The following is an 18413-nucleotide window of genomic DNA, read 5'->3' as shown; positions in this document are numbered from 1 at the left end:
CAGCATTCTGCGTCATACAATGGCCCACCAATTGTCCACGGGGATCTTGAGCAGGAAGAGAAGGCAAGACCCTCCCTTTCCCTTGACCCCCAACAAATGGTACTCAAGGGAACCCTGCCTGCCTCAACCAACAGAGAGGCGGCACTTGGACATCCATGGATCACAGATCTTTTAGCTTTGCTCATCGCAGCAGCTTTAAAAATAAAAGAGTCTCGTTCTTGGCTTAAGAAAAGCCTGGACAACCGTTTGTCTGAAATGTTATAGGGCAGCGATGGTTAATCTTTTTGATGCTGAGTACCAAAACCGCACATGTGTGTGAATGCATATATGCATGCTCCAACCCCCAAAATGCAATGCAAGTGCCCCTGCTTGAGCAAGGGGCTGGGCTGGAAGACCTCCGAGGTCCCCCTGAACTCTGATATTCTGCTGTTCTGTTAAAGAACCCAAACAACTCTTTCCTAACTCTCGATCCCTCACCTCCAGATTCCAAAGCAAAATCCACGATGCCTGTCTTGTCTTGAGAGTAGAGCCGCAGGGCGTTGTTGACAATGACCTGAGCTTGCTGCAAAGGGAGAGAGAGAGGGAGAGAGGGTCCAAGTCAGCCTTGAGATAAATCACCAACGACCATAGAATTCCTTTCACTAGGGAAAACATCACCTGTACAGTGTTCCCTCGATTTTCGCGGGTTCGAACTTTGCGGAAAGTCTATACCACGGGTTTTTAAAAAAAAATTAATTAAAAAATACTTTGCGGTTTTTCCCCCTGTACCACGATTTTTCCCGCCCGATGACATCATATGTCATCGCCAAACTTTCGTCTGCCTTTAATAAGTATTTTTTTTTAATAAACTTTAATAAATAAACATGGTGAGTAATAATCTGAATGGTTGCTAAGGGAATGGAAAATTGCAATTTAGGGGTTTAAAGTGTTAAGGGAAGGCTGGTGATACTGTTCATAGCCAAAAATGGTGCATTTACTTCCGCATCTCTACTTTGCAGAAATTTGACTTTCGCTGGCGGTCTTGGGAACGCATCCCCCGCGAAAAGCGAGGGAACACTGTACATCTTAACCAGCTTTTAAAGAGGGGACGTACAGAGTAGTGGTGTGATTCAAATTTGTTTTTACTACCGGTTCTGTGGCACAATCATTTGTATTGATATGTATAAAACCCGGAAAATGAACCATTCACAACATGAGATGTGTAAAAATTATTTATTCATTTATTTATTGGATTTGTATGCCGCCCCTCTCCGGAGACTCGGGGCGGCTAACAGCAATAATAAGACAGCGTATAACAACAATCCAATACTAAAAACAATTAAAACCCATTATAATAAAAAACCAAACATACATACAGACATACCATGCATAAAATTGTAAAGGCCTAGGGGGAAAGGGAATCTCAATTCCCCCATGCCTGGCGGCAGAGGTGGGTTTTAAGTAGCTTACGAAAGGCAAGGAGGGTGGGGGCAATTCCAATCTCTGGGGGGAGTTGGTTCCAGAGGGCCGGGGCCGCCACAGAGAAGGCTCTCCCCCTGGGTCCCGCCAAGCGGCATTGTTTAGTTGACGGGACCTGGAGAAGACCCACTCTGTGGGACGTAACTGGTTGCTGGGATCGTATATAGTCTTGTAAATAAAAAATATTAATAAAAAAAATAAAAAGAGCGCAGGTTTGTCACCTCTGTGCTAAGTCAACAGCATGGAATAGCTTCCCCACTGCAGCTTACCGCTTCCGTGATGCCTACAATCCCAGCTTCGTTGATGACATTTGTCACGATGTCTGTGGCCGCCTTGGAATTTGAGAACGACCTCTGGAGAGTGATGTTCCTGAGAATTTGCATCTCCAGATCTCGCAACAAAACCTGTAGGTCTGTTTTGGTTACGAATCTGGACGTTAGCCACTGAAGCAAAGATTCTGATAAATCGCCTTTCGGATCGCCCGAAAACATAACCCGGATTGATTCTTTAATCTGGGCATCAACCTAAAAGTAAAAAAGAAAGCAACAAACGTATGACAACTTAACGACTGATTGCAAAATAAAGGTGTGATTAGGTAACAATATCTATCTATCTATCTATCTATCTATCTATCTATCTATCTATCTATCTATCTATCTATCTATCTATCTATCTATCTATCTATCTACCCACCTACCTACCTACCTACCTACCTACCTACCTACTTACTTATTGGATTTGTATGCCGCCCGCCCCTCTCCATGGACTCGGGGCGGCAAACAACAGTGGTAAAAACAGCATGTGACAATCCAATACTACAACAGCTAAAAACCCTTGTTATAAAACCAATCATACATACAAACATACCATGCATAAATTGTAGAAGCCTAGGGGGAAAGAATATCTCAGTTCCCCCATGCCTGACGGCAGAGGTAGGTTTTAAGGAGCTTACGAAAGGCAAGGAGGGTGGGGGCTATTCTAATCTCTGGGGGGAGTTGGTTCCAGAGGGCCGGGGCCGCCACAGAGAAGGCTCTTCCCCTGGGTCCCGCCAAACGACATTGTTTAGTTGACGGGACCTGGAGAAGACCCACTCTGTGGGACCTAACTGGTCGCTGGGATTCGTGCGGCAGAAGGCGGTCCTGGAGATATTCTGGTCCGGTGCCATGAAGGGCTTTATAGGTGATGACCAACACTTTGAATTGTCACTGGAAACTGATCGGCAACCAATGCAGACTGCGGAGTGTTGGTGTGACATGGGCATATTTAGGGAAGCCCATGATTGCTCTCGCAGCTGCATTCTGCACGATCTGAAGTTTCCGAACACTTTTCAGAGGTAGCCCCATGTAGAGAGCGTTACAGTAGTCGAACCTCGAGGTGATGAGGGCATGAGTGACTGTGAGCAGTGACTCCCGATCCAGATAGGGCCGCAACTGGTGCACCAGGCGAACCTGGGCAAACTCCCCCCTCGCCACAGCCTTCTGCCGCACGAATCCCAGCGACCAGTTAGGTCCCACAGAGTGGGCCTTCTCTGGGTCCCGTCGACTAAACAATGTCGTTTGGCGGAACCCAGGGGAAGAGCCTTCTCTGTGGCGACCCCAGCCCTCTGGAACCAACTCCCCCCAGAGATTAGAATAGCCCCCACCCTCCTTGCCTTTCGCAAGCTCCTTAAAACCTGCCTCTGCCGTCAGGTTTTAGATGTTTCTCTAATCTCTAATATCTTTATTTTGGGTATGTGCCAGCTAACCCATGGAAGACAAACATTCCATTGGTTAATTAAAAAATGGGTAATGTTGAAACAAGTCAAGCAATCCATTATTCTTCCTTCCCAGGTCATTGGCTTCCAAAAGTGAACCCATCTGGAACATTATGTCAGAACAAGGCGTGCTCATTCAGGATTGCTCGTGCATTCCCTTTCTGAGCTCACCTTTTGGTGAAGGGCGTCGATCGAGTTGCAGCAGCTCTTCACATCCTGTAAACTCAGCAGCTCTGTCTTTAGACGTGCCAGTTCAAGTTCTAGGTGCTTCATCTTGGACAACAGGCTCTGGCTGTGCTCATCCATGTCACTGAGAAGCAGAAAAGAAAGAGCGATAGGGGTCAAACTCTGCGGGCTAAAGTGGAGATAGGAGAGTCTGCGCGAAACAAAGGGAGCATTATTTACCTTAAATAGTGAATGGAGGGTGCATAGGTTATAAAATTGGGAAATCTGTGTGTCTATATCAGGGACAGGCGAAGTTGGCTCTTCTGTGACATGTGGACTTCAACTCCCAGAATTCCTGGCCTAGCATGATTGGCTCAGGAATTCTGGGAGTTGAAGTCCAGAAGTCACAAAAGAGCCAACTTTGCCTACCCCTGGTCTATGTCATCTGTCTATCTATATAAGTGAGTCTTTCATAAACTAGGGGCGGCATACAAATCCAATAAATTATTATTATTATTATTATTATTATTTTTATTATTATTACTACTACTACTACTACTACTACTACTACTCAAGACTCACTTATACCGCCAGGCATGGGGGAGTTGAGACACCTTTCCCCCAGGCTCTTTTATACTTTGTTTTATGTTTGGTTTGAATGTGTTGTTTGGTTTTTAAAAAAAAAATAATGATAGGGTTTTATATGTTTTTTAATATTAGATTTGCTCTACTGTAATACTGTTTTTATTATTGTTGTGAGCCGCCCCGAGTCTTCGGAGAGGGGCGGCATACAAATCTAATAAATTATTATTATTATTATTATTATTATTATTATTATTATTATTATTATTATATCTGTCAGTACCGGTTCTTCTATCATCTATCTATCTAGTTTGTCTATCTCTTCTATCACCTATTTTTTGTCTGTCTATCAACTCTCTCGCTCTTTACAGTGGTTCTCAACCTTTCTAATGCTGCGACCCTTTAATACCGGTCCTCATGTTGTGGTGACTCCCCCAATCACAGGTCTAGCACTAATTCTCCCACAAGAGCTTTAACCTGATTGGCAGGAAGGTCAGAGTGACACCCCCGCTGTAAACACCTGATTAGTTGGAGTGTAAAAATATGTTCCAAGGTGCCAGAATAGAAGCTTTAGTTTCTAACCCCAGGTGAAAATTTTGTCTTTTCCTGTGGTCTTAGGCGACCTCTGTAAAACGGTCGATAGACCCCCCCCAAAGGGGTCCTGTCCCCCAGGTTGAGAACCACTGGACTCTAACAGAATAACCGAGTTGGAAGGGACCTTGGAGGTCATCTAGTCCAACCCACTATTCAAGCAGCGGGCCCTCCCTTGGAGAAGGGTGGCATACAAATCTAATAAATAAACAAATAAATAAATATACAATTTTAGACAAATGTTGTCTAGTCTCTTGTTAAAAATCTCCACTGTTGAAACACCCACTGTATTTACAATGTTCCCTCGATTTTCGCGGGTTCAAACTTCGCGAAAAGTCTATACCACGGTTTTTCAAAAATATTAATTCAAAAAATACTTCGCTGTTTTCCCCCCTATACCACGGTTTTTCCCGCCCGATGACGTCATATGTCATCGCTAAACTTTTGTCTGCCTTTAATAAATATTTTTTAAAATAAACTTTAATAAATAAACATGGTGAGTAATAATCTAAATGGTTGCTAAGGGAATGGGAAATTGTAATTTAGGGGTTTAAAGTGTTAAGGGAAGGCTTGTGATACTGTCCATAGCCAAAAATAGTGTATTTACTTTTGCACCTCTGCTTTGCGGAAATTCGACTGTCGCGGGCGGTCTCGGAACGCATCCCCCGCGAAAGTCGAGGGAACACTGTATATCTATATTAAGTATGTCTGTCCGTCCATCCATCCATCCACCTACCCATCCCAACATACCATTGATTCTCACGAATAAAAATCCTCCCATTCTTTTTTTTTTAAAAGAAGAAATATTATCAACTTTTTTTGTAATATTTATTGGTTCCCAATTCAATATACAGGTTGCAGCCGTACCTCCTTGTCTTTGCTTTGGTTAATTCAAATTCTTTCTGGAGGCCCTGGAAAACAACACAAAATTAGTTTCCTCCTCTGTACTTGGAATGATTGAAGGGAGACTCCAGAAACCTCCTGCGTTGCATAAAGAGGCTGAGGGGGGAATCAGCACCTAGTCCTCCATTGGAGAAGTCAAGTGAAGCCAACGTTGACTTGGACGCCTGCCGCACTTTATGTTTTAGAATGTATTATTGCTGTGGGAATTTGGGAGGGGCTGTTGCATGAGGGATGTAGCCAAAAGAAATTCTTTCTAGAGTCTCAAGGTCATCCTTTGTTGGGCACCTGCCTGGAAGGGGATGGGAGTAGCGGACATGTTGGCAGAAGATGACTTGCCAGCGTGATGAACTTGTGGGTGTGTGAGCAAGGAAATAGAAACATAGAAACATAGAAGACTGACGGCAGAAAAAGACCTCATGGTCCATCTAGTCTGCCCTTATACTATTTCCTGTATTTTATCTTAGGATGGATATATGTTTATTCCAGGCATGTTTACATTCAGTTACTGTGGATTTACCAACCACGTCTGCTGGAAGTTTGTTCCAAGCATCTACTACTCTTTCAGTAAAATAATATTTTCTCATGTTGCTTTTGATCTTTCCCCCAACTAACTTCAGATTGTGCCCCCTTGTTCTTGTGTTCACTTTCCTATTAAAAACACTTCCCTCCTAAACCTTATTTAACCCTTTAACATATTTAAATGTTTCGCTCATGTCCCCCCTTTTCCTTCTGTCCTCCAGACTATACAGATGGAGTTCATGAAGTCTTTCCTGATACGTTTTATGCTTAAGACCTTCCACCGTTCTTGTAGCCCGTCTTTGGACCCGTTCAATTTTGTCAATATCTTTTTGTAGGTGAGGTCTCCAGAACTGAACACAGTATTCCAAATGGGGTCTCACCAGCGCTCTATATAAGGGGATCACAATCTCCCTCTTCCTGCTTGTTATACCTCTAGCTATGCAGCAAGCATCCTACTTGCTTTTCCTACCGCCCGACCACACTGCTCACCCATTTGGAGACTGTCAGAAATCATGACCCCTAAATCCTTCTCTTCTGAAGTTTTTGCTAACACAGAACTGCCAATGCAATACTCAGATTGAGGATTCCTTTTCCCCAAGTGCATTATTTTACATTTGGACTCTAAACTTCGTAGCTTTAGATTCGGGTTTCTCAAACATGTGCCAACATGGCTCTGCTAATAAATTGGACCTTTGAGGAATGCTGTGGCTCAGACTCTGCTTTAATTTCGGATGCTATTTGGAGCCCTGACACTAAGATTTAGCGTCCCTGCCTGGAGCACAGACGGAATTGCGGTTTGACTGATGTTGCTGGGTTAGTAACAGGGATACAGAGTGGTAAAATTCTTAGAATTATAACGGGGAAAAAAAGTTTACTGTTACCTCTGATTTTTCCGAGAGTTTTGCCAGAAGACTTTCTAAAGTTGCGAGGCGCCAGTCGTGCTCTTGATGCAAAGTCAAAAAATTCTTGAAAGATAAAAACAGATATATTTTTTTGTTTAAAAAGTACCTTTATGATGAAAATCTAGCACTTTTGTCATGAAAACACTGAGGATTATTTCCGTATTTATATACTGCACAGACAGTTAAGCCAGGGCGTCCGGGGCAAAGCATTTTGAAATTCCCTGATATTTCCCTGACATTTCTCTGTAACTTGCGGTCTAGTTAAGGCACGGTCGTAGATTACATCATACCAAATGACTCAGCCATGGAGAAATATCAGTAGCCAAGGAAGCAAGTTATTTCCATAGTTATGCTCATTTTTGCTTGACTCTGCCAGGCAGCACGATCTTTTCCCCTGACTTTTAAACATTTTAACAGTTTGTTTTTCCCCCAATTCCCGTTTTTTTCACGAATTCCCTGATAATTCCCTGATATTTCCAGAACAGACGATTTCCCTGATAATTCCCTGATTTCCCTGTTTTACAGGTTTGCTGGACACCCTGCAAGCGTACAAACAAAATGGCTATCTTTAAACTTTTTTCACCTTGAACCTCTATAAATAGAAAGATAACGATCCTTTTAGGTCAAAGGAACAAAATGACATCATTCCAAAAATTCACATGTGAAAAGTACTTTAGTTGATTAGGATCTATGTTGAATCTGGCAAATTTATAGATTTATATGTTTCATCTGGTCGAATAATTGAGTTGAATGAGGGCAAACGATTATAATTTACTAAACAATTACTTTACAGTGCCAAAATGAATGATTAGATAATAATAATAATAATAATAATAATAATAATAATAATTTATTAGATTTGTATGCCGCCCCTCTCCGAAGATTCGGGGTGGCTCACAACAATGATAAAAACAATATTATAATGGCACAAATCTAATATTAAAAAACTAAAAACCCTATCATAATTAAAAACCAAACAGCACATACATACCGAACATAAATTATAATAAGTCTGGGAGAAAGATGCCTCAAATCCCCCATGCCTGGCGGTATAGGTGGGTCTTAAGTAGTTTACGGAAGACAAGGAGGGTGGGAGCGGTTCTAATCTCCGGGGGGAGTTGATTCCAGAGGGCCGGGGCCGCCACAGAGAAGGCTCTTCCCCTGGGGCCCGCCAGACGACATTGTTTAGTCGATGGGACCCGGAGAAGGCCAACTCTGTGGGACCTTACCGGCCGCTGGTATTCGTGCGGTAGCAGGGGGTTCCGGAGGTACTCTGGTCCAATGGCATGTAGATTCTCAGCTCATGCAAGCTTTAATTTCTTGCTTAAAACTTTTGCCCTAGAAAAAACATCTTCCTCCAGTGGGCACACTATTTCGTAAGTTTATAGTATTTTCATAAAAATCTGTGCATATAATAATAATAATAATAATTATTATTATTATTACTACTACTATTACTATTATTATCATCATCATTAATTAGATTTGTATGCTGCCCTTCTCCCCACGAGTCGTACCTCAGAGTGCGTTGTTCCATCCGATTTGGCCTCCGTAAGATGCTGGCTCACAATGTTTTTGACCAGCATCAACATTTCACTTCGGTCATTCCTTTGGGCGACTTGTTCCTGAAAGCTTTGGACCAGAAGCAGCATTTTATTGTATTCTTCATCCTGGTGACGCCACCTCTCAGATAACTGGGCTATTTGTTTCTCCAGCTCACTTACACGATCTGCATCAAAGAACTTCATAGTCACCTATGAAGGGGTTTTTTTTTAAAATAATGAAAAAAGGCTTATTTATTTTTACTGCCTCCGGCCATAAATAAACTCACATTAATAAAATCACTTCACCAGAAATGAAAGCAGAGGTTTCCAAACTTGGTAACTTTAAAACTTCTGGACTTCAACTCCCAGAATTCTCCAGCCAACTATGCTATGCAATTGCAATTAATAATAATTTATAATAATAATTTATTAGATTTGTATGCCGCCCCTCTCCGAAGACTATGAAGTGCTGGCTGGAGAATTCCAGGAGTTGAAGACTACAAGTCTTAAAGTTAGAATAGAATAGAATTTTATTGGCCAAGTGTCATTGGACACACAAAGAATTTGTCTTGGTGCATATGCTCTCAACGTACATAAAATAAAATATACATTTGTCAAGAATCATGTGGTACGACACTTGATGATTGTCATAGGGGTCAAATAAGCAATGAAGAAGCAATATTAATAAAAATCTTAGGATAGAAGCAACAAGTTACAGTCATACAGTCAACGTGGAAGGAAATGGGTGATAAGAATGATGAGAAAAACTAGTAGAATAGAAGTGCAGATTTAGTAGAAAGTCTGGCAGTGTTGAGGGAATTATTTGTTTAGTAGAGTGATGGCGTTCGGGAAAAAACTGTTCTTGTGTCTAGTTGTCTTGGTGTGCGACGTTTTGAGGGTAGGAGTTGAAACAGTTTGTGTCCAGGATGTGAGGGGTCAGTAAATATTTTCCCCGCCCTCTTTTTGCCAAGTTGCCAAGTTTGAGGAGCCCTGACTTAAAGTATCACTTGAATGAAGCATTAAAATGAAACCAAAATGGATTAAAAGCAGCAACAAACCCCAATTTACTTTAGACAAAGTTTGCTGATATAAAACCAGATTCCTCCACCACCTAAAAACAGGCAACGACAGTTTTCTTAAAGATAATTCCAGATTTTGGAAATCCCATTGTGGGGGAAAAAGAAACCAAAGCTTTTCTGGCCAAAATCTATGGCCCAATTCTGGCCTCTTAAAGCTTATTTGAGTATTTATTTACCTACACCATGTTTATATCACCCCATCCGCCAGCACTGAGCAGTTAACAGCAGAGCCTTAAAAATAGCCCTCCATAAATGGAAACTCAATCGCCTTAAACCGAAGTAAAATAACCTTGCCCCTGCTTGAAGTTATGATAAAGCCCTTCATGGCACCGGACCAGAATATCTCCGGGACCGCCTTCTGCCGCACGAATCCCAGCGACCAGTTAGGTCCCACAGAGTTGGTCTTCTCCGGGTCCCGTCAACTAAACAATGTCGCTTGGCGGGACCCAGGGGAAGAGCCTTCTCTGTGGCGGCCCCGGCCCTTTGGAACCAACTCCCCCCAGATATCAGAGTTGCCCCCACCCTCCTAGCCTTTCGTAAGCTCCTTAAAACCCACCTCTGTCATCAGGCATGGGGGAATTGAGACTTTCCCTCCCCCTAGGCATATAAAATTTATGCATGGTATGTTAGTGTGTATGATTGGTTTCTAAATTGGGGTTTTAAATTAACTTAAATATTAGATTTGTTTACATTGTATTATTATTGCTGTGAGCCGCCCCGAGTCTGCGGAGAGGGGCGGCATACAAATCTGATTAATAAATAAATGAATAATAAATGATGGGCTCAAAAAAAAAACCTCTAGCAAGGCGGCAGAGTTTCCCTAAAGTTTTTAAGACAGTGATGGTGAACCGTTTTTTGCTCAGGTGGCAAAATAATGTTTGCACACGCAATAGAACATGCGTGGGCGTGTGTGCTCACACCCACAATGCAATGCCCTTTCCACTGTACATGTGTGCACCCCCCCCCCAACGTGCCATAGGTTTGCCCTTGTGGTCTTAAGACATTAAGAAATTGGACGTCAGGGTTGGCCAAGCTTACCTCTGAAAACTGACCAGCGGGCCCTGGAGGAGGTTCAGGTGCAACTCTTCTTACAGAGTCTTCCCGCCTGGTCACTCTGACTAAGCTTGTCCATTTCAAAGCTGGTAACAATGAAAGGAAATTTTCGGAACCCCAGCACCATAAACCTGAAACAACAATGCGGTGAAGAGGAAACATTCATTAATTTATTTTTATTTATTTGTTTGTTTGGTCAAGTACACATTGGTGGTATAGAAAGATATAATAATATTCATATACATGATACTAGTAAAAAAGAAACATTAGGACAGGGGACGGAAGGCACGCTGGTGCACTTATGCACGCCCCTTACTGACCTCTTAGGAACCGGGAGAGGTCAACAGTGGATAGTCTCAGGGGAAAGATTTAGGGATTAGGAGATGATACTACAGAGTCTGGTAGTGAGTTCCAGGCATCAATTTCTTAGTTACTAAAGTCGTATATCCTGCAGTCGAGTTTAGAGCGGTTTACATTAAGTTTGTATCTCTTGTGCGCTCTTGTGTTGTTGTGGTTGAAGCTGAAGACGCCATTGATAGGAAGGACGTTGTAGACGTTGTAGCAGATGATTTTATGAGCTATGCTTAGATCGTGTTTAAGGCGAAGTAGTTCTAAGCTTTTTAAAGCTAGGATTGCAAATCTAGTTGCGTAGGTCCAAAGACGGGCTACAAGAATGGTGGAAGGTCTGAAGCATAAAACGTATCAGGAAAGACTTAATGAACTCCATCTGTATAGTCTGGAGGACAGAAGGAAAAGGGGGGACATGATCGAAACATTTAAATATGTTAAAGGGTTAAATAAGGTTCAGGAGGGAAGTGTTTATAATAGGAAAGTGAACACAAGAACAAGGGGGCACAATCTGAAGTTAGTTGGGGGAAAGATCAGAAGCAACGTGAGAAAATATTATTTCACTGAAAGAGTAGTAGATCCTTGGAACAAACTTCCAGCAGACGTGGTTGGTAAATCCACAGTAACTGAATTGAAACATGCCTGGGATAAACATAGATCCATTGTAAGATAAAATACAGGAAATAGTATAAGGGCAGACTAGATGGACCATGAGGTCTTTTTCTGCCGTCAGTCTTCTATGTTTCTATGTTTCTATGTAGGGTATTCTGTTGCGAGTGGAGGAGTGAAGGGCTCTTCTGGTAAAGTATCTCTGGATATTTTCTAGAGTGTTTATGTCCGAAATGCGGTGTGGGTTCCAGACAGATGAGCTGTATTCAAGGATTGTTTGAGTAAGCTCAGTCGAAGACTACCTATATTGCAAGAGTTGTGGGAGGCTGATGGAACACAGCCCTAGACGGAGATTATCCTCACAGGTAAGATGAACGAGAGTCTTTTTCTCAATACCTGTTTACTCACCAAGCAGTAAAAGTAGGGGGAGTAAGAACAGCAGCAACCTGAACATCTTTGGAAGACATCTGGAAAGCAAAAGGCAAGGGCTGCACTGTAAAATTTTCCATTACTGACATTATTATTATTATTATTATTATTATTATTATTATTATTATTAATTAGATTTGTATGCCGCCCCTCTCTGTAGATGCGGGGTGGCTTACAGCAATGATAAAAGCAATATCTAATGACAAATCTAATAGTTAGAATCTAAAATAACTACAATACATTTAAAAAGTCTAAAAAACAAGAAAACCCAATATATATATATATATATAAAACAAAAACATACATACATTAATTGCCTTAACATTTTATGTATAGTGGCTTAATAAATAACAACCAAGTCAGTGGCCCTTCTCAAAACTATATGAAATTTAAATGGTTTTAATTCAATTTAAATGACATTTAAGTTTTGCAGCAAACGGTGCAGCCCACCCCTCAAAAACCCACTAAAGCAAGTTCTGATCACGATTAGCTGCAGTTTACGATTAGAAGCACCTTTGCACAGTTTGCAGTGAACTATTTTTTAAAAAATCCAGCGCATTTGGCTTTCCCAAATACGCCCATATTACACCAACACTCCGCAGTCTGCATTGGTTGCCGATCAGTTTCCGATCACAATTCAAAGTGTTGGTTATGACCTATAAAGCCCTTCATGGCACCGGACCAGATTATCTCAGGGACCGCCTTCTGCTGCACGAATCCCAGTGACCAGTTAGGTCCCACAGAGTGGGTCTTCTCTGGGTCCCATCGACTAAACAATGTCGCTTGGCAGGACCCAGGGGAAGAGCCTTCTCTGTGGCGGCCCCGGCCCTCTGGAACCAACTCCCCCCAGAGATTAGAATTGCCCCCACCCTCCTTGCCTTTCGTAAGCTACTTAAAACCCACTTCTACCGTCAGGCATGGGGGAACTGAGACCCTCTTCCCCCTAGGCCTTTACAATTCTATGCATGGTATATATGTATGTATGTTTGGTTTTTATATTAATGGGTTTTTAATCGTTTTTAATATTAGATTACTATTGTACACTGTTTCATTGTTGCTGTTAGCCGCTCCGAGTCTCCGGAGAGGGGCAGCATACAAATCCAATAAATAAATAAATAAATAAATAAATAATAATAATAATTTATTAGATTTGTATGCTGCCAGTCTCCGAAGACTCGGGGCGGCTCACAACAACGATAAAAACAATATTATACTGGCACAAATCTAATACACTGTATTAAAAAAAATTAAAAACCCTATCATAATTAAAAACCAAACAGCACATACATACCAAACATAAATTATAATAAGCCTGGGGGAAAGGTGTCTCAAATCCCCCATGCCTGGCGGTACAGGTGGGTCTTAAGTAGTTTACGGAAGACAAGGAGAGTGGGAGCAGTTCTAATCTCCGGGGAGAGTTGATTCCAGAGGGCCGGGGCCGCCACAGAGAAGGCTCTTCCCCTGGGGCCCGCCAGACGACATTGTTTAGTCGACGGGACCCGGAGAAGGCCAACTCTGTGGGACCTTATTGGCCGCTGGGATTCGTGCGGTAGCAGGCGGTTCCGGAGGTACTCTGGTCCAATGCCATGTAGGGCTTTAAATAAAATAAATAATAAATAAGACCCATGCCATACGAAATGCTTACAGACCTTGTAAGGAGAAAAACATTCAGCAGAGAAATTAGGGTCGCGAGCTGATACCATCCAGTGCCTAGCCACCAGAAGGCCCGGGTGGCTGCCTTCCCTAAATTAGAGGAGAAAGCCAAGATGAGTGAGAGAGCGGTCAAGGGTCATTCAGAGCGGTTGTTTTCCAAATTTTTTGGGGATCCTCGGGGAAACTTTTCTTGATCAACCCCAACGCGGCCCAGGAGGAGCCACTGGGCGCCGCGGCAGAATCTGGGCATCCATAAACGGCGGTGAAGATGGAAAAAATGGTAAGGCAGGTGTGAAGACATCACCGTGGGAACGATGCCTGGATGTTCTTGGGTTCTAAAATTGGACTCAGGCAGGTAAGTCACAGGCTTTGCATTGTGATGTCACGGCTCTTTCGTCATTCCCCTGCCTGCTTGTTTTTAATTTAATTTATTCCCCGCCTTTATTTTTACAAATAACTCAAGGCGGCGAATAGGAAGATGGGACTAAAACTCAGAGTCTCCTGGCGAAGGGCTCAAAGTCACCCAGCTACCCTTAACGCCTAAAGTGGGACTCGAAGTCACCATTTCCTTGCGATTGGCCCAAGATCACTCAGCTGGTTTTCATAGGTGAGGTGGAACTAGGTTTCTAGTTCTCGTGGCTTAACCGCTAGATCAGGGGTCCCCAAACCTGGCCACTTGAAGACTTGTGGACTTCAACTCCCAGAATTCTGGGTGGAGAATTCTGGGAGTTGAAACATAGAAGACTGACGGCAGAAAAAGACCTCGTGGTCCATCTAGTCTGCCCTATTTCCTGTATTTTATCTTAGGATGGATATATGTTTATCCCAGGCATGTTTAAATTCAGTTACTGTGGATTTACCAACCACGTCTGCTGGAAGTTTGTTCCAAGGATCTACTACTCTTTCAGTGAAATAATATTTCCTCACGTTGCTTTTGATCTTTTCCCCAACTAACTTCAGATTGTGTCCCCTTGTTCTTGTGTTCACTTTCCTATTAAAAACACTTCCCTCCTGGACCTTATTTAACCCTTTAATATATTTAAATGTTTCGATCATGTCCCCCCTTTTCCTTCTGTCCTCCAGACTATGCAGATGGAGTTCATGAAGTCTTTCCTGATACGTTTTATGCTTAAGACCTTCCACCATTCTTGTAGCCCGTCTTTGGACCCGTTCAATTTTGTCAATATATTTTTGCAGGTGAGGTCTCCAGAACTGTGAAGAAGATTTGTGAATCTTCTCCAGAAGATTTGTGAAGCCCACAAATCTTCAAGTGGCCATGTTTGAGGACCTCTGTGCTAGATTAAAATGGCTAAGCAAAGACCCCAGATGTGTTAAGGGCACACAGATACCAGCTGGTTCTACTAGGTCTCACTGCCGTCCAGGTTCAACCAGGAGTTTCTTTGGAACATGACCAACTCATTCTGCAGCAGGCTCATGGTCCATGATGGTTGGACAGTTGGTCCACCAGGTTTGATCTTTTCACCCAAACTTCCCAAGTTTGAAAACAACCGGCTCAGGTGGAGAAGAAAAGAGAGAGGAGGGTTAAAGAAAGATTATTATACGACAGGAGTTTCCAGAGGGAAGGAACATTTTTGTAAGTGACGATATACGTGCAACTGTAAGGAAAAAACACACAAACACACACCAATTCATAACACGTTTATGTTGATTTCTTGCGTTAGCGGGCTCAAAACACGCTCAACATAGACATAAGAGTCATGCAGCACGGGATTCGGTTTTAAATATTTAATTTAGTCATTTTAAATTAATAGCGCAGGTTGTTGCCTTTGCAGGAGGGGCTGCCCAACGGAAGGCCATGCTGGAGGAAGAAGCCAGTTCGCGGAAGCTTTTGCAGAATTATACAGCCGCTCTCCAAATCGCGGGCAGCCAGCCTCTGCTCTCAGTTTGGGAAGGCGGGAAGCACACAGGTTGTTATGCGACACACACGATCCGTTGTTAATTAGGACGAAGACAAAGGCGTCCCCATTTTTTCAGGGGTCAAGCAAGGAAGGGCAGAAAAGCAAACCCTGCCGCCCCCCCCCAGGCCGCTTAAAACAAGATGCATTTCCTACACGGTAATGCGTAATGGAGAGAAATGGGAAAACTGCAGTGGTCACCGTGTAGTTTGCGTATCGCAGGTTTAAGTCCTCGAATTACGACCACTTTCCATTGTTAAGCAAGCTGGAGGTGGAGTGGGCCGCGCCTGATTTTAAGAGCCGGTCCCCCCTCCAGGGTGAAGCATATCACTGCAGTTGTTAAATGAATCATGTGGTTGTTAAACAAATCCACCTTCCCCCATTGGCTTAACTTTTTGGAAGCCATCTCTCTCTCTCTCTCTCTCTCTGTCTTTCTCTCTCTCTCTGTCTCTCTCTCTCTCTCTCTGTCTCTCTCTCTGTCTCTCTCTCTCTTTCTCTCTCTCTCTTTCTCTCTCTCTGTCTCTCTCTCTCTCTTTCTCTCTCTGTCTTTCTCTTTCTCTGTCTCTCTTTTTTTCTCTCTCTCTCTTTCTTTCTCTCTCTCTCTCTTTCTCTCTCTCTGCAATCACATGACTCCAGGACAGTGCAACTATCATAAATATATGCTAGAACCAGACTATTTGGCTTTCTTAAGGGTTGTGCAACATATGTAGAATTAGAATGGCCTTGCAATAGCACTTAGACCAGTGGTTCTCAACCTAACTAATGCCACGACCCTTTAATACAGTTCCTCATGTTGTGGTGACCCCCAACCATAAGTCGAGCGCCAATTGTCCCAACAGAGCTTTAAGCAGATTGTCAACATAGGAAATGCACTGTTTGAAGCTGTGTCAAAGCCGCCGACTCAACTTCACCAGCGGTTCCCGCAAGGTGCAGGAATCAAAAAGGTCGGCTGATTTTCATGCGAAAAGCTTGCGTGCGCATCCACCCACACAGGCACACAGGAGTAACCTGGGGTCACAACAGCCAGCCAAAGGAGAGACAAAATCTTCCGGGTCACAAGCCATCCTGCTGCTCTCGTTCTTTGCAACACACGGAGGAAGAAGTAACCTGGTACGACACAGATGGGTGTGTGAAGGCAGGCAACAGAAAGGGGATTTCGGTCAAAGCCATCCCTCTGGGCGTCTACACGGCAAATTAAATCCCGTTTTTTTTTAAAAAAACAAACAAACCAGCATCTGGCTAGCGAAAAATGAGAGCTAACATTATTATCTGACAATTTGACAGAGTCATTTTCTTGCTTGAATGAAGTTATGCCTTCTGTCTCTTAAAAAAATACAAGACAGGTTTTGAGGGACCAAAAAAAGTTCTTGCTTCAAATTCTAAACTTTTCTCAAAAGTGAGAAGCCCCATCGCCCCGCTACCCATTTCCCTAGAATCTAATACTTAAATGTAAGGATTCAACTATAAAGACTTCTTAAAGTCTCATTTAAAGTAATAAGTTGATTTAAAGTGTTTTTAATGTATTCTTTTTTCTGTATTGAAATTTTACTTCTAGAATAAGCGGGGAAGATACAGCCCCATTTCTATGTTAAATGTATGTTTGTCAGTTTTGTCTATTTTATGAAAATTAATAAAATATATTGGAAAAAACCCCAAACACTTCTTAAAGTCTGTACCAAAGTAGGTGGCGGCACACATCAATTTTGTTTGATTTATTATCAACAACAAAAGAAAAATAACTAACGTCGGACTTTGATTTCCATCTAGGAAAACCCAGAGATAGAAGATCACCAGCAGATCCCAAGTATATTATTTTATCTGATTTAGAAAGTAATATTTCTAGCTCAAAGTGTTTAACTGTGTAAACTGTGTTTAACTGTGGGGAAATTATCTGCAAATTATCAAGCTCATGACAAGACATGTCATTGTCTTGTTTCATTACACTAGATCAAGTTGTATTTCACTAAAAGCTAAATTTCTTTGTTCTTCCTCTATGCTTTTTGACTACGATTCCCTTAAGCATTACTTTACTTCTAATCCTCTAATGCATTATTTTACTCTTAATCCTCCGGGGGAACCAGACTGTTTGGCTTTCTTAAGGGTTGTGCAACATATGTAGAATTAGAATGGCCTTGGCTCAACAATAAGGTTTTGTGTGGTTGTCTCTCTCTGTGTGTTGATCTAAATCTACAGCAGACATCTTCTGGGGAGTGGCACAATTCTCAACAGAAGCTTTGATCTAATCTATGCAAGGAAGCTTTAAGTTTAGCAATTGCAGAGGTTCGGATGAGGGTGAAAATCCAAATCCTTCTGACTACAAACTTTTATTAAAAGGTACAAGCTTTTGTGAGTAGTGGTGGACATCATCAGGTGCATGAAGTGTTGTGGTGATGTATCTAGGGCTCTGTCTATGAAGAATCTCAAAAAGCCAAGTTAAAGCACTATAGCTTTGATTTTAAGATTATAAGATTATTTTTTTTTAATTTATTCATTTGTCCAATACACAATACATATGGAAGAGAATAGACATGAAGTAATATATATAAAGATAATATGTAAAAATAGAGGAGAAGATATATGAAAGGAAGAAAATATATATGATATATGAGATAAAGGAAAGACAATTGAACAGGGGACGAAAGGCACACTGGTGCAATTATGTACGCCCCTTACTGACCTCTTAGGAACCTGGAGAGGTCAATCGTGGAGAGTCTAAGGGAGAAGTGTTGGGGGTTAGGGGTTGACACTATGGAGTCCGCTAATGAGTTCCACGCTTCGACAACTCGATTGTTAAAGTCATATTTTTTACAGTCAAGTTTGGAGCGGTTAATACAGTGGTACCTCGAGATACGAGTTTAATTCGTTCCGGACCTGGGCTCTTAAGTCGAGCAGCTCTTATCTCGAACGAC

General features: G+C 42.3%; 1 protein-coding gene across 1 annotated transcript in view; it reads right to left on the bottom strand.

Moving 5' to 3' along the window:
• Nucleotides 1-18413, bottom strand: part of LOC139172296 (SUN domain-containing protein 1-like) — a 50352-nt gene that overhangs the window by 6871 nt on the left and 25068 nt on the right. The window contains 10 exon segments of the mRNA XM_070761261.1: nucleotides 478-562; nucleotides 1728-1982; nucleotides 3383-3521; nucleotides 5417-5460; nucleotides 6853-6936; nucleotides 8391-8627; nucleotides 10535-10680; nucleotides 11915-11973; nucleotides 13585-13678; nucleotides 16513-16611. Of these exon segments, the coding sequence (XP_070617362.1) occupies nucleotides 478-562; nucleotides 1728-1982; nucleotides 3383-3521; nucleotides 5417-5460; nucleotides 6853-6936; nucleotides 8391-8627; nucleotides 10535-10680; nucleotides 11915-11973; nucleotides 13585-13678; nucleotides 16513-16611 (1242 nt within the window).

The sequence above is a fragment of the Erythrolamprus reginae genome, chromosome 9 (assembly GCF_031021105.1).
Source record: "Erythrolamprus reginae isolate rEryReg1 chromosome 9, rEryReg1.hap1, whole genome shotgun sequence".
Classification (NCBI taxonomy): Eukaryota; Metazoa; Chordata; class Lepidosauria; order Squamata; family Dipsadidae; genus Erythrolamprus; species Erythrolamprus reginae.
The sequence above is the reverse complement of the archived record's forward strand: the minus strand, read 5'-3'. Positions and strand labels throughout refer to the sequence as shown.